This window comes from Sphaeramia orbicularis, chromosome 13 (genome assembly GCF_902148855.1).
Source record: "Sphaeramia orbicularis chromosome 13, fSphaOr1.1, whole genome shotgun sequence".
NCBI classification, from domain to species: domain Eukaryota; kingdom Metazoa; phylum Chordata; class Actinopteri; order Kurtiformes; family Apogonidae; genus Sphaeramia; species Sphaeramia orbicularis.
In genome coordinates, this window is record NC_043969.1 from 18,001,733 (window position 1) to 18,019,347 (window position 17,615).

Sequence of the window (17,615 nt, forward strand, 5' to 3'; positions counted from 1 at the left end):
TCAGTCCTCTGCCTTCTCCTTAGGCTAGTTGTTTGTTGTTGTGTGTGCCGTGCCATGCAGTGCCGTGCCGTGCTGCCCCCCCGTCTGGATGTGATGTGATGCATGGCCAAGTGCTGGTCGAGGCAACCATAGGTGATTCTTTCCCTGCCACTGCCCTTTCCCTGTTTCCACGCAAAGGAGTAAGTAAGGTGAGCGGACAGGCAGTCAGGAAAGGGTTGGGAAGGAACGAGATGATATGGAAACAGGAGGATGGCCAGTCAGGCGTCACACATGCAACCCTATCTTTATTATATTCTGTACTTTTCTTTACCACGCTCCCCTGCCTCCAGTGGTCTCCCTCCATCTATGGGTCAGCCACTCATACCCTGTTCTGCTGATCTCTTTGTTGTTGACAACTTCCTCAGTCTGCATGCACATGTCACGGAGACACAACCCAGACACTGTCCATCTCACACACTTTGATTCATCCACTCTACAGTACAACATGCGCCTGATCTGTCTGCCCCCTCCCCTCTCAGCTCTCTGCTACTTGCACGCCTCTGCCCCCCCCCGTACTTCCCTACATCCCCTGTGACCGCTACTACCCCTCCTTTTTTTTTTTCTACCTCCTCCACACACCCACATTCACAACAATACACACTCACACACATCCAGATAAACAGACACCAAAACCTACTTGTTCTCGCAGACACGCACCTATTGCGTGGTCAAGCAAGTTTTCAAATCCACAAATACTCACTCAACGTGTCCTTATCCACAGACACGCACTTGCAGAAAAACACACTCATAGTCATGTGATGTGTGCTGCGCCATGGGGTCCAGATAAGTGGAATCTCAGTGTTGGCTCTCGCTACACTGAGCACCACAGGGGGTCTTTATCATCGCAAAAATCAACAAAGCCACAGTCACGAAGTGCTGTCTTGAACACATAAACTCAAAACTCACATGAAAATGCAACTAAGGACCCCAGCATATTTACACACACTTTGGAAAGACACAAAGCTAGTAATAAATGAAATGGAAAAAAAATGCTTGCGCATACGATGATAGAAGCTCGCAAAAATATTTTTGTTTTGACACGCAATGATAAGAGCACAGCTGGACAATGTTTTCAGTAGCGCACACATTTGACATGCTCTCATGCACTGCCCAAACAAGAAAATAATTTAGGAAAATTAGGGAAAAACATGGATAAGTCCCTTAACTACTTAATCCCTTCCTAAATGCTTGCGTGATCCAATGTGTCTGTGATTTCATAGACAGGGATGGAGGCAGGATGAAGGTCCCACTAAGCAGATAAAAAGGAGAAAGTATTTGTTGGATTGAAAGAGAGAGAGAGAGAGATAGTTTGAAAGAATGAGTTCATAAAACATCCAGGTACGATGCTAGGCAGCTCTCCCATCATTGTTTTTTTCCTGTCTAAATCTGCCTCCCATCATCATATCACTTGATTAAGCCTAATCCTAATGCCACTAATCCCCAGGCACCCAAAAAAAACCTAAGTGCCTTGTACCCCTCAACAACATCTCTAAACAGATTCCAGTGTGCACTCACTCGTGCTTCTTTCTATCTGTGGCTGTATGAGCGTGGTTTGTAGTTTTTTTTTTTTTTTAGCCTTCCTCCCAAAATTACACAAGGGCATTCAGGTTTTTCAAGTACTTTGGATTAGACAAAATAAATTGTTTAGTCTGTCTGATTGTGAGATCTGTTGTGTCGAGTCGTCTGTACAACAAGTCCTCCAACCTGAACACTTTTTTTTTTTTTTCTTTGAACAATCAAGTATATCATTTTTCCATACCCTCTGAGCCAACAATCATCAGCATTTGCTAGATTAACATCCCAGGTAGCAGGAGAAATTGCATAAAACAGCAGATGTGAGCAGCAGGAGAAATTACACAAAATACCACAGACAAGTTAAAATACCTGCAGAATCGCTGTTGCTTTTTGGCTGGAACAACGCCATGGCATATGTCTGACTAGGTAAACACAATAACAACTCTGTGACCGTTAGGAAAAGCTTGTAGCTGACAATATTTATTTTTGGCTTAAAAAGGGAGCTGGCTGCTTTGTCAAAGTCAACAAATTCTAACTTTAACATAACAATATCAAGTTTCATGGTACAACTGTTCAATGCCATCAAACAAAAGGAGGTACTTGGATTTGCATGTGTAGTTTGAATAACTCACAAATACATTTTCAACAAGAACAGACGAGCTCCATGAAACATTCCTGCTATTTCTGTGTGTAATGTGCAAAGTCTGCATACTGCTATTCATGCTTTTACTAGCTTTTCTTTATAAAAAATCTTAACTACCTAGAGACTTGTAATACTACTAAACTGCTATTACATAAGCATGGTTATTTTGTGTCTGGTATTTGTTTTCTGTGATGTTTTTTTTTTTTTTTTTTTTTCCTGGTAAAATCCTAAGAGTTTTCTATTATCCTATTGCACAAGTATCATTATTATTATTATTTATTTATTTATTTATTTTTTACTAGGGCATGTACTTTTATTGTCATAGGCTTAAAACTATGATTATTTACAATATCACTGAAATTGTTTCTATTAGTAATCAATGAATTTATTAAAACAGTATAAAATGTGAAACACACAAGTCATAATATCCTAAAGACTCAGGTGACAGCATCAAATGTCTTTTGTGAGGCTGACAGTGTAAAACCCCAAAATAGTCATCAAAAATATCCTAAAATTGTCAAATTATCACATATCTGAACTTCATTATGAAATATTCATCCGTTAATGTGTTTTACTTTTGGTATCAAGGAGCAAATATCATTAGTTATATAAAAAATTTCATTTAGTTACAGCTCATGAACCAAGGGAACTGTCACATTATTAGCCATGTCACATGTTACATGCCTGTTGTACCAAAAGCTACTGGTGTCACATTAGGTCATATTTGGATTTAGAGGATGATTCACTGCTTTATGTTTTGTCTGTGACCTTTGATGTAAACTATGGATAATACAGTGTCAAGTGCACATTGTGTGTCCTTGTGTACATGAATGGCTCAGTGCCTCTTGGTCAGTTTTTGGTCTGCTGCTTTAGGTCACGGAATGCATGTTTGGGTGTGGGCGTTGGAGGGGTGGGGTGGGGGGTGTTCTGTGTATCTGTGTGTATGTCTGGTGCGTAACATGAGGGGTCTGTGTTCGTGACAGTGACCCACTTCTGGTGTTTTGATGAGCCAGATGGGTCACGGCAGCTGTGGCTGTGGAGGCGGCAGTGGACAAGGGAAAGGAGCAGGAAGGAGAGGAGGAGAGAGGGGGAAAGGGATATCGAGGAGCAGAGGGTGGTATGGGGATGAAGGAGGAAGGAGAAGAAGAGGAAGAGGAAAACAGGGACCAAAACAAGAGATTAGGAAGAAGTCTACATAGAAGGAGAGAAACTGTTGAATTGGGGAAGTTAGATCTTTTGTTTTGTGTCTGCATAGTTGTCCATCTCCACCCTTAATATATGAGACAATGAGTGCAGACATTTGCCCACAGACACACGCACACACACACACACACACACGCACACACACACACACAGTAAGAGAGTTAAAAGGGCTTCAATTTATAAATAAATGATGCTTCTCATTCTGGCAAGACACCAGCCACCTCCTCCTACCCTGTCACCCCCACCTGCACCGGTCCACGCCTCCTAGATGCTTCACATCAGGCAAGTGGTAATAGACCCATGTTTAATTGATGGAGCATGGAGGCATTGTGGCGATAACAGAGTATGGAGAGGTTTTAAGTCACAAAATATAGACATAGAGATGACTTCTGGAACCTCCTTAAATAACTGTAAAAACAGTGAAGGTTAAATTACAGCAGTAGGCAATGATTCAGCACCATGCGCTCTGTGGTTATTGGCAACTGAATACTGAGACAGAGACACAAACATTTACTGGTATCATCACTAATGTACCCTAAAGGCACTTTGTGTGTTTAGTATTACATATTGTACATTTAATTTACAATGAGGTCTTTGTAAAAGATATTTATGAGCTGTATATACAATGGAATAATCAATCCCACGTGAGTGCAGTCACAATGACCCGAGCTCAGCTGCTGTATGTGTTTTGAAATGTAATGTTGTTTAATTTTGGCAATGGTACAGCATGCTGATGAAATCAAACAAGTGACAGATTGAAAGAGATATGAAAGACACAAGGAGAGCCATAGAGAGGCAGGAGTAACTGGAGGACAAAGAGGTTTGGTGTGCAGAAGAGGAGTACAGGCATCAATTGGCAGCTGGCACAATACATCAACACGACAAGACCTTTTACCTCCTCACCCTCATTCTTTCTGTCTCTTCCTGTTTCAGATAAACTGTGTTATCCTCACAGTTTTTTGTGCTTGTGTGTGTGAGCGTGCATGGGGTTGGGTTTTGTGGTTTGAGTGCTAAGTGAATGTGTCAGTGCCCAGGGCAAGGGGGTGTCCCCGCGGGGCCACACTCAGTCACGAGAGCACACAACCCACTGGTGGCGCAGACATTCTGCCCTCAGGGTGTGTGTGTGTGCGCGCATCTGTGTGAATAGCGTGTGTTGGGAATAAGAGATTGTGTTAGTTTCCTGTCTGTCTGAAGATGCTTATGTGAGTAAATTTGCCTTTGCATGTGTGTGTCTGCGTCTGTCTTTTCTTTTTGCTCATGTACATGTTTATGCTTGTACCTTGTGTGGGTTTTGTTGTATGAACTTGTGTCTGTCAGTCTGTGTGTTTTTGGGTGTGTGTCTGTGCCTTTCATCTGCCCCTGTGTGTGCGCAAATTCTGCCTCATAATGTGTTTGATTGTATAACTGTGAGAAAGCTTTTCCTCTGAGTGTGTGCATGTCCTTGTGTGCATGTTGGTGCAGCCAAATCTGTGGCACTATTCAGCCCTCAGGTCACTTTAACATTGTGTATTGCCCCCTTGTTTTCTGTCTTCATGACTTCATCACTTGCTTTTACCACCACACCCACTTCCACACACATTTACACATACACACACATACAGATTTACATGCATAAGCATATTTGGACAAAAACAACTTCCACACACAAACGTTTCTCTTTCTCGCTTTCTCTCTGTCTCTCTGTCTCTCTGTCTCTCTCTCTCTCTCTCTCTCTCACTCACTCACACACACACACACACACACACACACACACACACACACACACACACTTAGTAGCTTTTGCTGTATCCATGCCTGCAGGAATCATGAGGACATCTGCACAGTAAACACTGAAACCCCCCTGAGCCCCAGTCCCAAATATTGCTCACAGTTGCACGCACTCACCCTTACTCATTCTTACTGTCTACATCTCTCTCTCTGTTCACTCACACACACACACACACACACACACACACACACACACACACACACACACGCTCCTAACAGATAATAACTCATATTCTCCAGAGTGCATTCAGTGGCAATACAATGTAATACATTGTTGTGTTGTGGAGCTTTTTCTCCACCCACATTAACATACATTCTCCTTTCTCTTTCTGCCTGCTTTTGTCCAATTTTTCTTTCTGTCAGTCTAATTTTTTTGTTAAACTTTTTTTGTTCACGGGTGCACTCCCTCTCATTTATATTTTAGAAAATGATGCTGAGCACATCTAATACAGGGTTTTGGATCAAAGATGCCATCGACATTGAGATGTGGTGACACTTGTCACTGGTTGCTAATCCAGTGGTTGTCATGTGATGTTGCCACCACTGTATTATCCGCATGCTTATATGCTTTCTATGAAGTCTTGGGCCAGATCCACAAAAGGATTGAGCTAGCATAAAACTGGTACAGAATGAGTTTAGCTTATTGTATGTAATTCACAAAGTGCAAAAGGGTGGAATTTATCTCAAATTGCATTGCCAAGCAGATAGTGTCAATGCTCCACCTATTTGTATGTATGTAAATTATAGAATATTCATATATTCTGCACAAAATCACACCATTTCTCTGCAAATAAGCCTCAATAATGAAACTGCTTATTCACACAAGGCTAGTGTAAATTGTTACATGCAGTTCAGCTGGTCCAATGGATACCTGCAGAAAACTGGTGTTATCTTCATACAAACTCACTGTCTCTCTCTGTATCTAAGTGTTTTTTTCAAATCTTTGAATTTGTGAGGATTACATGATGTTGAATAAGGGTTAAATGATACTGACTGTGAAATCTTCAGTCAGATATTGGAGGGATTGGGTCGGTAGCTGTATTATCTTGGAGTTGTGGACACTTAAATCTAAAAAAGTGCTGATCAGATCACAATCAGATTGTTTTATTACTTTTCCATGTGTCCTTATTATCACACAGTTCTGGATTGTAACAGCTGCATAATTCAGAACAGTAATGAATATCAGATCCTGACTGATCTGCTTTTAAGCAACAGCTGCTGCAATGGCAACATCAGTTCTAATGCAAAATCATTCATACAGTCAGTGACAAATAACATTATTTTAAGAGTCTGGCACTGAAAATACATTTCAGACCTGCCTGAAAACATAAATAGCTGGAGCTTTTGATGGAGATTGTGTATTGTGTATCAATGTGAAATGCTATAGAAACCTGAATGGTTTGGTTTTGTCTCTGTTCATTGCAATTTTAGGGTTTTTGCAGTTTCTGCAGTTTTAATAATGGATCAATCTGTGCACTGAAATGCACCTCAAACACTGTGATAAACAAGGGCAAATTATACTTTAGTTCAAAACTTTATTGGTGTGTTTACATCAGCATATTATTACCACAGAATCTTTCGTAAATGGGTCTCTACAGTGAAGCGGATTGTGGCACAAATACTGTGGAATTCCCTGCACATTGAGCAGGTGTAATCCATTCTTTGTGGATTTTGCTATTTGTGTACAGATCTTTTTGCTCCTTACAGAATTTTTCCCCTTTACCTCAGCATTTACTGTGAGTGTGGTGATCTTCTGTAAAGTGTTCTGTCTGTCACAGCCACAAGCAGACAGACTAAGTCTGTCCTGAAGACATGAGACAGACGTGATCTCTACCTTGACCTGATATGAGTAGACAAGATGCTGACACAAAGCAAGAAGGCACTGTGAAAGGTGGGAACAGAGTGGGAAAGTTAGATTAGGTGTCATCCCCATAAAAAGCATCACCTGTCAATCATCTGTCATGTCAAAAGCATTCTGAAGTGCTGCAGTGTATTTTGTATGCCTCTCTTGTTATTAATTTTGACATCCGCCCCTTAAGAGGGAACCAATAGAAGCAGAAAAAGAGACTAAAGAGAAACAAACAATTTATTTTCTTTCAAGCATACTTTCACATATAGGCCATTCTTTTAAACTTTGTCTTTCTATGTAGCTGCGTTGATTATGAGCTTAGCATTTAACATCAGAGCATATTGGACAGTCTAAATGTTTTAGTCCAAAGTCCATATCAGGCCTTTTGACTGACATTACAGTCATAGCAGTGACTCATGTTTATTAAAGGGGATTTAGTAAAGAAGTATGACTTCATAAATTTTTTGTCAATCAAAGATAGGGAAAGAGGATAGGAAAGACTTCAACACTTTGTAGTTATGAAATATTATTACCTCCACCAAGTGTAACGGCGGAGGTTATGTTTTCATCAGGGTTTGTCTGTCTGTCTGTCTGTTTGTCTGTTAGCAAGATGACTCAAAAAGTTATCACTGGATTTTGATGAAATTTTCAGGAAATGTTAATACTGGCACAAGGAACAAATGATTAAATTTTGGTGATGATCCGGGGGGAACTGATCTGCCTTGGCGGAGGTTTGCACTCTTCAAGGGCTTTTCTAGTATTAGAGATTTATTTCTTCCTGTAACAACAAAAAGAAAATAAACAGACAAAAAACATTTTCATCAGCTTCTAGTTAAGTGGTTTCCTTAAATAATCATTGCATCCCTAATTCTACATTATTTTATGCGATATGTAGTCTTACTTACAGCTGACCTTTTGTTACTTTGATGAAAGTTTCCTGTTTTCTCCTAATAAATATAAATGCATCTAATTTGCATTTAGTGTTAAACCCACATTTAACATTGCACTACACTTGGACACAAAGTTAATGTAAATACACACATTACATACATACACACATACACAGACATTATTTCAGTTCTCTTGAGTCAATAAACATTCAACTGATATGACTTTTTCTTTTTCTTTTACCTCTCCTCTTGTTTCTTGACAAATGAATTTATTAACAGCATGAGTCTAGTTCTGCATAATAATCGAGGCACGGTCACATTCTCAGCCTCTGCAATTATATAATCACAAAAGGCTGCAATTTAAATATCCAATTTGTGCATGGTGATATTTTGGATCCAGTGACACTGAGCAGAGAGACGTGCTTTGTAAAACATACTAAATAAAAAAAATACTAGTTTATGCTTGTCGGCTTGAGTTGATAATGACAGAAGACCTCTATTGCTCAACAGTAGTGTTTAATAATATTTGTGTCTCGTTCTCTTCACAAGCATCTCTGCTTTTTCGTTTTGCATGCGTATTATACTTTGTTTATGTGATTTAGTTATTCAGGAGACAACGATTTGGCGCTGTCTTACACAAGGGCTGTCAACGTGTCATCCAAATATCAGCTGCCTGTCTGCCACGTATCATGGTGATGAAAGCTCAGAAGGGGATGTGATCTTATCTGTCATAAGAATCAAAGAAATGACAACACCGTGAAGAAAATACATTGACATACACAGGAAAAGAGAGACGAATATGATATTTCTTTTCCCTTTCTGATGGTAAAACAATATTTGATGGAGAGATTAGAGTATCTATGTTCCTTTGCTTTGAGCTAAAAAGGCACTTTTGGTTGAAACAGATTCTGATGGATACCAGGCCCCACAGTTGTCATTCAAAATGTTTTTATAGATAACTTATAGTTTTAAGACCCCATGCAATATACTAGAGAGATGCTATTTTCAGGCTCACCAAGGTTTTTAAAAGACCACATAGTGCTTGTGTCTTTTACAGCTGGGAATTTTTACCTTTTTTTTTGTCATTATATGTTAGTACTTTTTCATTCAAAAGTGTAATATGTCACACATATAAAAATAATTCATGTGTTTTATTTTGATGAGAACCTCCCCTTAATCTGTTGGTTTTCTATATCCATCACAACAACCTTTCAACAGATTTCTATGTAGACTATAATAATGGATTAGATTTATATAGCGCTTTTCTATTAACACATGCTCAAAGTCTGTACAATGGATCCGTTATTCATTCACTCACACATTCACACTCTGGTGGTGATAAACTACATATGTAGCCACAGCTGCCCTTGGGTAGACTGACGGAAGCATGGCTGCCAGTCTACGCTAAACAGCCCCTCCGACCACCGCCAAACATTTACATACGCCATTGTGAGGAGCAGCACTGGAGTCAAGGTTGGTCAAGTGTCTTGCCATAACTAAGACAGAGCAGGACTCGAACCACCAACCCTTTGGTTATTGGACAACCCGCTGTACCTCCTGAGCCACGGCCGCCACTAGAGATGGATTTTTTAGGACAATCTTTACACACTGCACCATAACATTGTTACTGTTCGAAATGAAGTTGGTGGGTACGTGAGGTGCTTTATAATCTTAAGGTTGAAAAGTTGAGATTTTCTCTTAGAGGCTCAATTAAATTATTTCATACCACTTGGGATCCATTTTTATGGTATTTCAATTCTTTAAATTTTCCTCAGAATATAGATGATTAAATATCATTGAGAAAGAGGGGAAAGGAGAGGAAAAGAGGGAATGAGAAATCATGTGTAGTCTTTTCCTTTCTTCTCTTATTTCTGTGTACTATACTAACTTTTTACTTTTACAATTTGAGTTCCTTTATCATTATTTATGGTTTCCGTTTTTGATTTTCTTTTATGTTTTTCCTTATTATTTATTTATTTATTGATTGATTGATTGATTTTTTTTTTTTTTTTTTTTTTTGGCCTGTGGGTTGGGTGGGTGGGAAGGGATGGGTGTTGACAGTCAGATATGTCATTCTTGATTGTGCATTGACTGTTACGAATTGATATGTCTGTCATGTTCATTGAAAATGTTCAATAAATATAGTTGGAAAAAAAAAAGAAATGAAGTCGGCCAACATTAACAAAGGATCGGCTCCCAACATAATACTGACTCCAACACAGATTTGTGTTGTTGGTATATATTGCACCTTTAATACCTGATTAGCTAACTCTTGAGACAACTTTTGTTATTTTCTTTGTCATAATTTAACAACCTCAGGTCTGAATATTTTGGAGACATTATTGGAAGTATTCCTGAGACATGTTTGGAATATATGTATATAATATTTTTGTGATACCATTATGCAGAGGAAAATAATATCAACTTAATTGTTTGTTATTGTGTGTATTTTCTCCTCAGATGCAGCGCAGTGAGACAGTGTGTAGTTATTGTGGTGTAAGCTACCTTATTTTCCATGAGTTCCATCAACTCCACACTCAGCTGGCTCAGTTAGAGGCTGAGTTACAGGACCTTAAAGACACTGCCCAGAGAGAGAAGGCCCAGCGAGAGGCACTGGAGCTGGGCAGGATAGAGTGGGAGAAGGCGCTTCACCTGGAGGTACAGAGGAAAGCTGAAGAAAACGAGCGAAGCCTAAGAGAAAAGCTAGAAGGGAAGAGCAAGGAGATGAGGAAAGCACTTAGAGGAGAGTTAGAACAAAAGCATAAGAACGAGAGACAAGAAATGGCAGAGGAGTATCAGAAAAGGAGTGATGAAAAAGTGAGAAATCTTAGAAAAGAGCTGGGAGAAATTGAAGCAGAGAGACTGAAAAAGCAGAAAGAAGAGCTGGAGCTGAAGGCTGAAGAGAGGGAGAAAGTCCTGAGTGACGCACTTCAAAAGGCCAATAAAAACCTCGACGAGCTGAGAAAACACCTTCAACAGCTGGAAGAGAGGTGAGTTTGTGTGTTTGTCCGTGGTGTGAAATTATCTCCAGTGCCAGACTTCATGTGGGCTGTTATCCTGTGAGTCATGCTGTTAACACAAAAACACTAAAACACACTCTCAAACAAATCAGCTACATATCTCCCGGCTGACACGCACCTTTGTGTATAATTACTGTATATTCCACTGTTATCTGCAACACCTTTATGCTCCTCACTCCTCATTTTATCATTAAGTGTGTGAGTGAAGTGTGTTCTGGTCGCACATGCATTAGCATTTAAAAAGTCTTTGTGTTTGTGTGCTGCCCCCGTACTTAACACACAGGTGGTGAAGGTTCCTCTTTTCTCCCTTATGTCAGCCCTTAACATCCTTTACAGGTTTTAGTAATGAGAAAATGGTAAATAAGAAAGAAATACTTGGATGGCAGGACTCATGAGGATTCTATGAATAGCTGCAAACATTGACGAGTTGTAACATTTAAATGCAAATCGATCCATCCTATAGTCACACTCCTATATTCAACTATACACACATGCTCCTTCCACAACAATCAAGCATTTGTATTCCACAGGATGTTGTGCACAAACATAAGAGAAGGGTTCTGTCATTATCTTTATCGAAGCAGGGGTGTAATAACATGAGTGGTCATAGAAGAACAGACATTGTTATGATCTACAGCTGTGAAATATCCCATTTGGGCTGCACTTGCAATCACAGTTCTTCAAGTGTCAATATCAGAAATCTATTATGGTTTGGAATAAGAGGGAGCACTTATTCCGGATTTGCTGTGGTTCTGTTTGTTGTCATGTGTATAGTGAACAAGCAGGACCAATCCACTATAGCCTAATATAATCTGATAATCTCTTTCATGGCATTACTGTGCCTCTGTTGAGTTAAAAACATGCAAACACATTCGCACACTCACATCACATTGTGAACAGTTGTGCTCTGGAGCCTTGGGGGGCAAGTATGGGTCAGGCGGTCAAAGGTTACATGGAGATAATGATGCATGTTACAGTGATGTGTTAGATGCTTGTTCAAACTGACAGGAGTGGAAACCCTGTCGTATATATTTTCTCTCTTTTTGTTTTTATTTCCTTCTCATCTCATTACATATCATTGCAGTGCGTTCTTATACCATTTCTGGTTTGCTATTTTTTCCCTTTTCTTTCTCTGCAGATCACTAAACAACTAGCAACCAGAAATATGACAGAAAATTGCTGTAGTTGTACGTCATATCTCGCACAGGTGGTTATGAAAAGATCAAAAGACAGTTGAGGGTGGAAGAAAGATGGCATGCAAGTGGAAGTTAATGTTCTGAACGGCTGGTTTCACAGCAGGACTGTGGCTCTGTTGGGATGATTGATGGCCCTCCCCTACCCCTCTGACACACTCAATATAGCTTTCGTTGTGAGGTTATGTCATAATTTTAAGTTTTTGATTGATTAGTTGTGATTTATCTGATCACACCGACATCATAAATATTTCTGAAGCAGCTTGTGATACTTCGTATTGCTTTCTCCCTTTGCCTTTCAGTCTGGTGTCAGTTTAACAAGATGACTGAGACTGTGGCATGTGTGTGGTGAAAAACCTGACCAGTTTGGATGATAACAACAGACTCTACATACAAAGCAAACCTGATTAAAATGTCACCTGTCAGAGTATGTGTGTTTCTTGTCTGTGAATGGATGACAGAGGAAGGCAAGGTGAGAAGGGAGGCCATGTGTAGAGTGCAATTAAACCTGATTCTAAAATGTCACCTGTTAGACATGTTGAAACAAAGATTGGGCTGAGATATTTTGATCTGACAGAAAGAAAAAGAGGCCCAGAGCAACAGAGAGAAAGATATATCATACATATGCCACGTTCAAGTCATTTGGAAGTCTCATGTTAAAGGATAAGTGTGTATATTTTAAGTGACATCTAGTGATGAAGCTGCAGATTGCAGCTAGTTGAATCCTCCTCAGCCTCCCTTATGGTCGTCAGATTCATACTGTTTACTGAAAATATAAAGATTCCTTTTCTTTTTTGTCAGACAGATTTAAAAAGTAGAATTTTTAACTTTACATGTTTTTTGGCCACACTTGTAGCCTTCCTCAGAACATACAGTAACATCACGTGACCCTTCTGAGGAAGGCTACAGGTGTAGCTGAAAACATGTAAAGGTAGAAAATCAACTTTTTTTTACACATGGGAGCTTTTGTTACAGACAGGAGTTTTTGTTTTGGCCATAGACTGTGTATATGTATTGGACAGAAGAACTATAGCATTGCCCATTGGTTTCTGATCTGTCATTTTGAAGTCAGTTGCAATTTTTTCTCTGGTTTTTGGGAATCAGAGGTGACCATATATGGGTAAAATGGGCACAACTACATGAGGCAGAGGGGTCAGAGGTGAAGTAATGCAAAGTACTAGCTTACAGACTTGGGAAAACTGTCAATTTAATCAACTACATGCTAATGCTAAATGCTGAAATGATAAATGTCGTCAAATATTTGGATAACAAAGTCATCCAATAGAATATTTTCCGAACAACTGCTGTCAGCAGAAATTGGCAGCAGTATTGGGAAAATACCAGATAATGGGTTTTAAAACTGAGCAGGTAGAAGAGACAGACCTAGATATTACTTATGTTTCAAATGTGTTGTGTTTCACATTTGTTTGTTCAGGGATTTATTACTTTGATTTAGATATTCAGTTCAATATGTGATGAAATGTAAGTGAAGATAATAAAGAGAGGGTCGGCAGTGGAATGGAACAAAAAACAAACAAAAAACAAACAAACAAACAAACAAACAAACAAACAACTCTTGGCTTTTCCTGTTCCAAACTACTTATTTTATTGGCTGTTATCAGTCTGCCAGAACATCTGTTACACAGACAGTTAGGGGGCACCATCCATTCTCTGTGGATTCAGTTGTTGAGCTACACATTGGCTTCACTTTCACTGATGCTGTCCTTGCCCCTTGTTTCAGAACTAGTGTACACACATCTCAACAAAACAAGGCAGACCCTATGGTGGGGTCGAGCCAAACTGATGTAGCCTAAATAAACCACAGTAATGCCTCACACCACAAGTGAACACACTTAGAAAATGATGGGTTGTAACTGCATACTATTATTTAACTCCACATTACCTTATCTGGTTGAACATCTGTAGCTTAATAGCAGTTGACTATTCTTTCAGTATCTAAATAGCACTCATTAATGAAATGGTTATTCGGTATGAAGTCAGACAGATATACAGTATATATATTGCACAAGTCTACACGATGTACTTGACCTGGAGTAGACTACAATTTGCAACAGCAGCTGGGGCCAAACTGTCCAAATTCACAGCTGACAGTAACAAATCTTCTAGCCACTCTGTAATCACTCCACATGTTTTGTCTTAGCAAAGAGAAATTATTAAATTGATGTTAGCTGGATGTTAATTTTTAGCAGACTTTGGCCAATGTGCCTGTTAGTTAAGATAAAAAATACCATCAATTGCAAATTACATCAGCTACACATTTAACGACATTTATCAAGGAGCTTCTCAACACTGTTGCAGCTTTTTATACAACAAAAGGTGTTGACAGATGTTAGCTATTTATTCCCTTAGTTTTCATGTATTTTGAAAATCTGATGTTAATTAAAGTCAGTATGGTTTAGTTTTCATAAACTGATTCAGTATTTAATGACTCAGCCTTTTGATGAGGCATTCACTCTATTGTGGGGCATATAACATTGTCATCAGTGAGACTTAGGGGAGGGTGTGAGTCGTCCTATAGGCCACACCTGTACAGGTATAATATTTTCCACATAGATTCCTTTAAGCTGTAGGTATATTTTAATCCTCTTTTTTACAATACAAATAAAGACTTGCCCCTGATTGACAGAGACAGGTGTGAACCAGGTAGGTTTTACCTGCAACATACTTTCATTGGGATGGTATATACAGCATGGTTAAAATATGTCTTCTCCCATTAGTAAATCAAATGTGAGGAGCAATTATAATAATTGTAATAAATCCATCTTTATTTTTTCTGCTCTCTGGCTAACACTGGTTAAAATACACATTCATTAGTTCTACAGTCCATCTTGATCCCCAGGGAAGTCCCTGCAAACAAGTAATACATAAATAGTGAATAAATTATTAATGTATTTTCCTACATTATAATAGAAACACTGGAATTGTAGTGTGTGTGTGTGAGTGTGTGCTGTCTGTTATCAGTCATGGACATGTGATTTCACTTTCATCGAGTCATAGTAGAGTTCATTCCTCCCCATCGCCTTCATGGTGGTGTGTATCAGGAGAGTAAGCTTAGTTCTTAATTGTACAGTCAAATAGCTAAACCATGCTGATATCCAATTTCTGATTAAGCCCTCTAAGACAGTCTGGTAAAATAAACACTGAACACACACGTTTGTTTATGTGTTAATTAACTGTGGGCCACAGCAAATGAGTCCAGGACAAATTTCCCTAAGGGGACAATAAAGTATATCGTATCATACGTCATCCATTACTCAACCATAATTCAACAAACCACTATCTGTTCAACTCCCATGACAGTGCAGGACAGGAAGTTGTCAAAAGAGCGATAAGTCAAAATGGTAAGTGTGAAAGTTAGTATTTATCAAAAAATAAAAAATAATTTAACTAATGACCGGAGTTCGCACACATGATTCTGGTGTTGAAAGACTTGTCTTAGAATTTTATATGCTATGCTTCCTTTGGCTGGTGGTTCTCAGTCCTAATCCAAACGGTATGCCTGGGTGTGAGTTTGTGTTTGTGTCTCACTTTGTGTTTGTGTGTGTGTAATTATGTGTGAATGTGCACGTGCTTGTGTATGCCTTAGTGTTTGTGGGTTGTGCACATGCTTGCACACTCACAATGGTTAAAATAATCACTCTTGAGCCAGTAACTTGGCAGTAATGAAGAATGAATCGTGAAGATGTGTGTTAGCGTGTACACACACACACACGCAGATTCACAGGCACATACACCTGGGGCTGGATTGTATGGGCGATAAGATGACTTGCAGGTGGGAGAGAATGACAAATGATGGATGACAAATAGAAAGGCATCCATTTGTTACAAGGAAGCACTTTATGGCAAATTAGTTATGTACTCATGTGGTTTTATCTCAATTTCTGGTTTCCACTGGCAACCACAGAAACAATAACAACAACAGCAAATCGCTATATGCCTTCTGCCTCTCAGTTTGTGTGTGTATGTGTTAGGTAATATGTCAAATCTACTATGTACAGAGTCAAACACCCTTCAAAGGCAGCATGTGAGGTATTAGCACAGATCCAACTTGGAGTTCACATTACCACATCAAACAGGCAGACTGACACACACAGTGTTTAGTGTCTGCGCTGTGTATATTTTAGTTGCATTAGTTTAGTTGCAGGAGAACTCTCCGTGGTAGAAGATGACCTCTATTCAGCCCTGATGGTGGCTCTACTTTCCTGCAGGGCTCATGGCAACAAGATAAACAAAAACAACAGTATTATTGCATGTGAAAAGAGCACACACACATACACATACACACACACACACACACACGCACACACACACACACACATACACACATACAATACAGCAAGGTTTATTTGGTAGTTAGTAGTAGCTTAGTAACATACACATACAAATGAATCACAGAGGGACGCTCTTCTGTGTCTGAATCAAAATTGACAGGCTGGAGGACAAATATATTTTCATATCTTCTAACTTAATTCAGTTTGCTGTAATATGATATTGTTGTTTGTGTCTGTACTTTGTAGTGTGTGTGTGTGTGTGTGTGTGTGTGTGTGTGTGTGTGTGTGCAGTGTGTGCAGTGTTTTCATGATCACTATCACTGTGTGGTGTCCCTGACATGGTTACCAGATAACTTGAAAACAAAATATATACAGACAGGTGTTATGTGACACAAAGAGTTGTCAGCAAAGGATTATGGGTAATTTAGGTGGCATTAACTGATCTAATTAAACTGTTAAAAGTTGTCATCAAAACATTAGACCTGTCTAACCCATGCCCAAAATATGTTTTTAGAAATTTTAATTTAGAAACATTTAGAAGAAACTCACACACTGTGCATGAGTTTGTGAGTGTGTTTGTACGTTGTTGTATTGTGCTCTATTTTCTTCCCCTTTGAATTAAATGGCTTTTAGCTTTGAATGTCCTTCTATGCTGTTGATCAAAACAGTCTTTTAACTCACACACATGCGTGCACACACAGTGGGGTGAACAGATGACACTTTGATATGAGGAGGCTTTTATGTCACTTCTAATGATGACAGAAATGCCAGCACAAACACATACACACAGGCTATCACTTAATAAGTCTATATCAAAAGGTCTAGAACATTAAATGTGTATTCCCAATCCCTAATTTAAGGTAAATGCCATGTTAATGCTCAGAACTGCTTCAGCCACTGTGAAGACATGATCCCTTGTGGCTGAGCAAGGAACTGTTCCGAAGTTATTTTAGGCAGCCTTAGAAATTAGAAATTACTATTCTTACAGTCCATTCCAAAAAAAAAAAGATCTGTGGTCAAACAATCTCACATAAAAAAGCAAAACAGTGCACACACAAAAAATTCAAACCAATGGAAGAAAGAAAAAAGTTATCATCTTTTTAGACAAGAAAGAATCAGATATATGGTACATATATGGCACAAGTCTACACAATGTACTTGACCTGGAGCAGGCTGACGGGTGTTGGGGCCAAAATATCCAAAT

The 17,615-nt window shown here is 39.1% G+C and overlaps 1 protein-coding gene across 1 annotated transcript in view; it reads left to right on the top strand.

Annotated features, from left to right (window-relative positions):
* Positions 1–17,615, top strand: part of lekr1 (Leucine-, glutamate- and lysine-rich protein 1) — an 82,477-nt gene that overhangs the window by 15,011 nt on the left and 49,851 nt on the right. Inside the window, exon 3 of the mRNA XM_030153171.1 lies at positions 10,367–10,896. Coding sequence (XP_030009031.1) covers positions 10,367–10,896 — 530 coding nt within the window. The remainder of the gene's footprint in view (positions 1–10,366; positions 10,897–17,615) is intronic.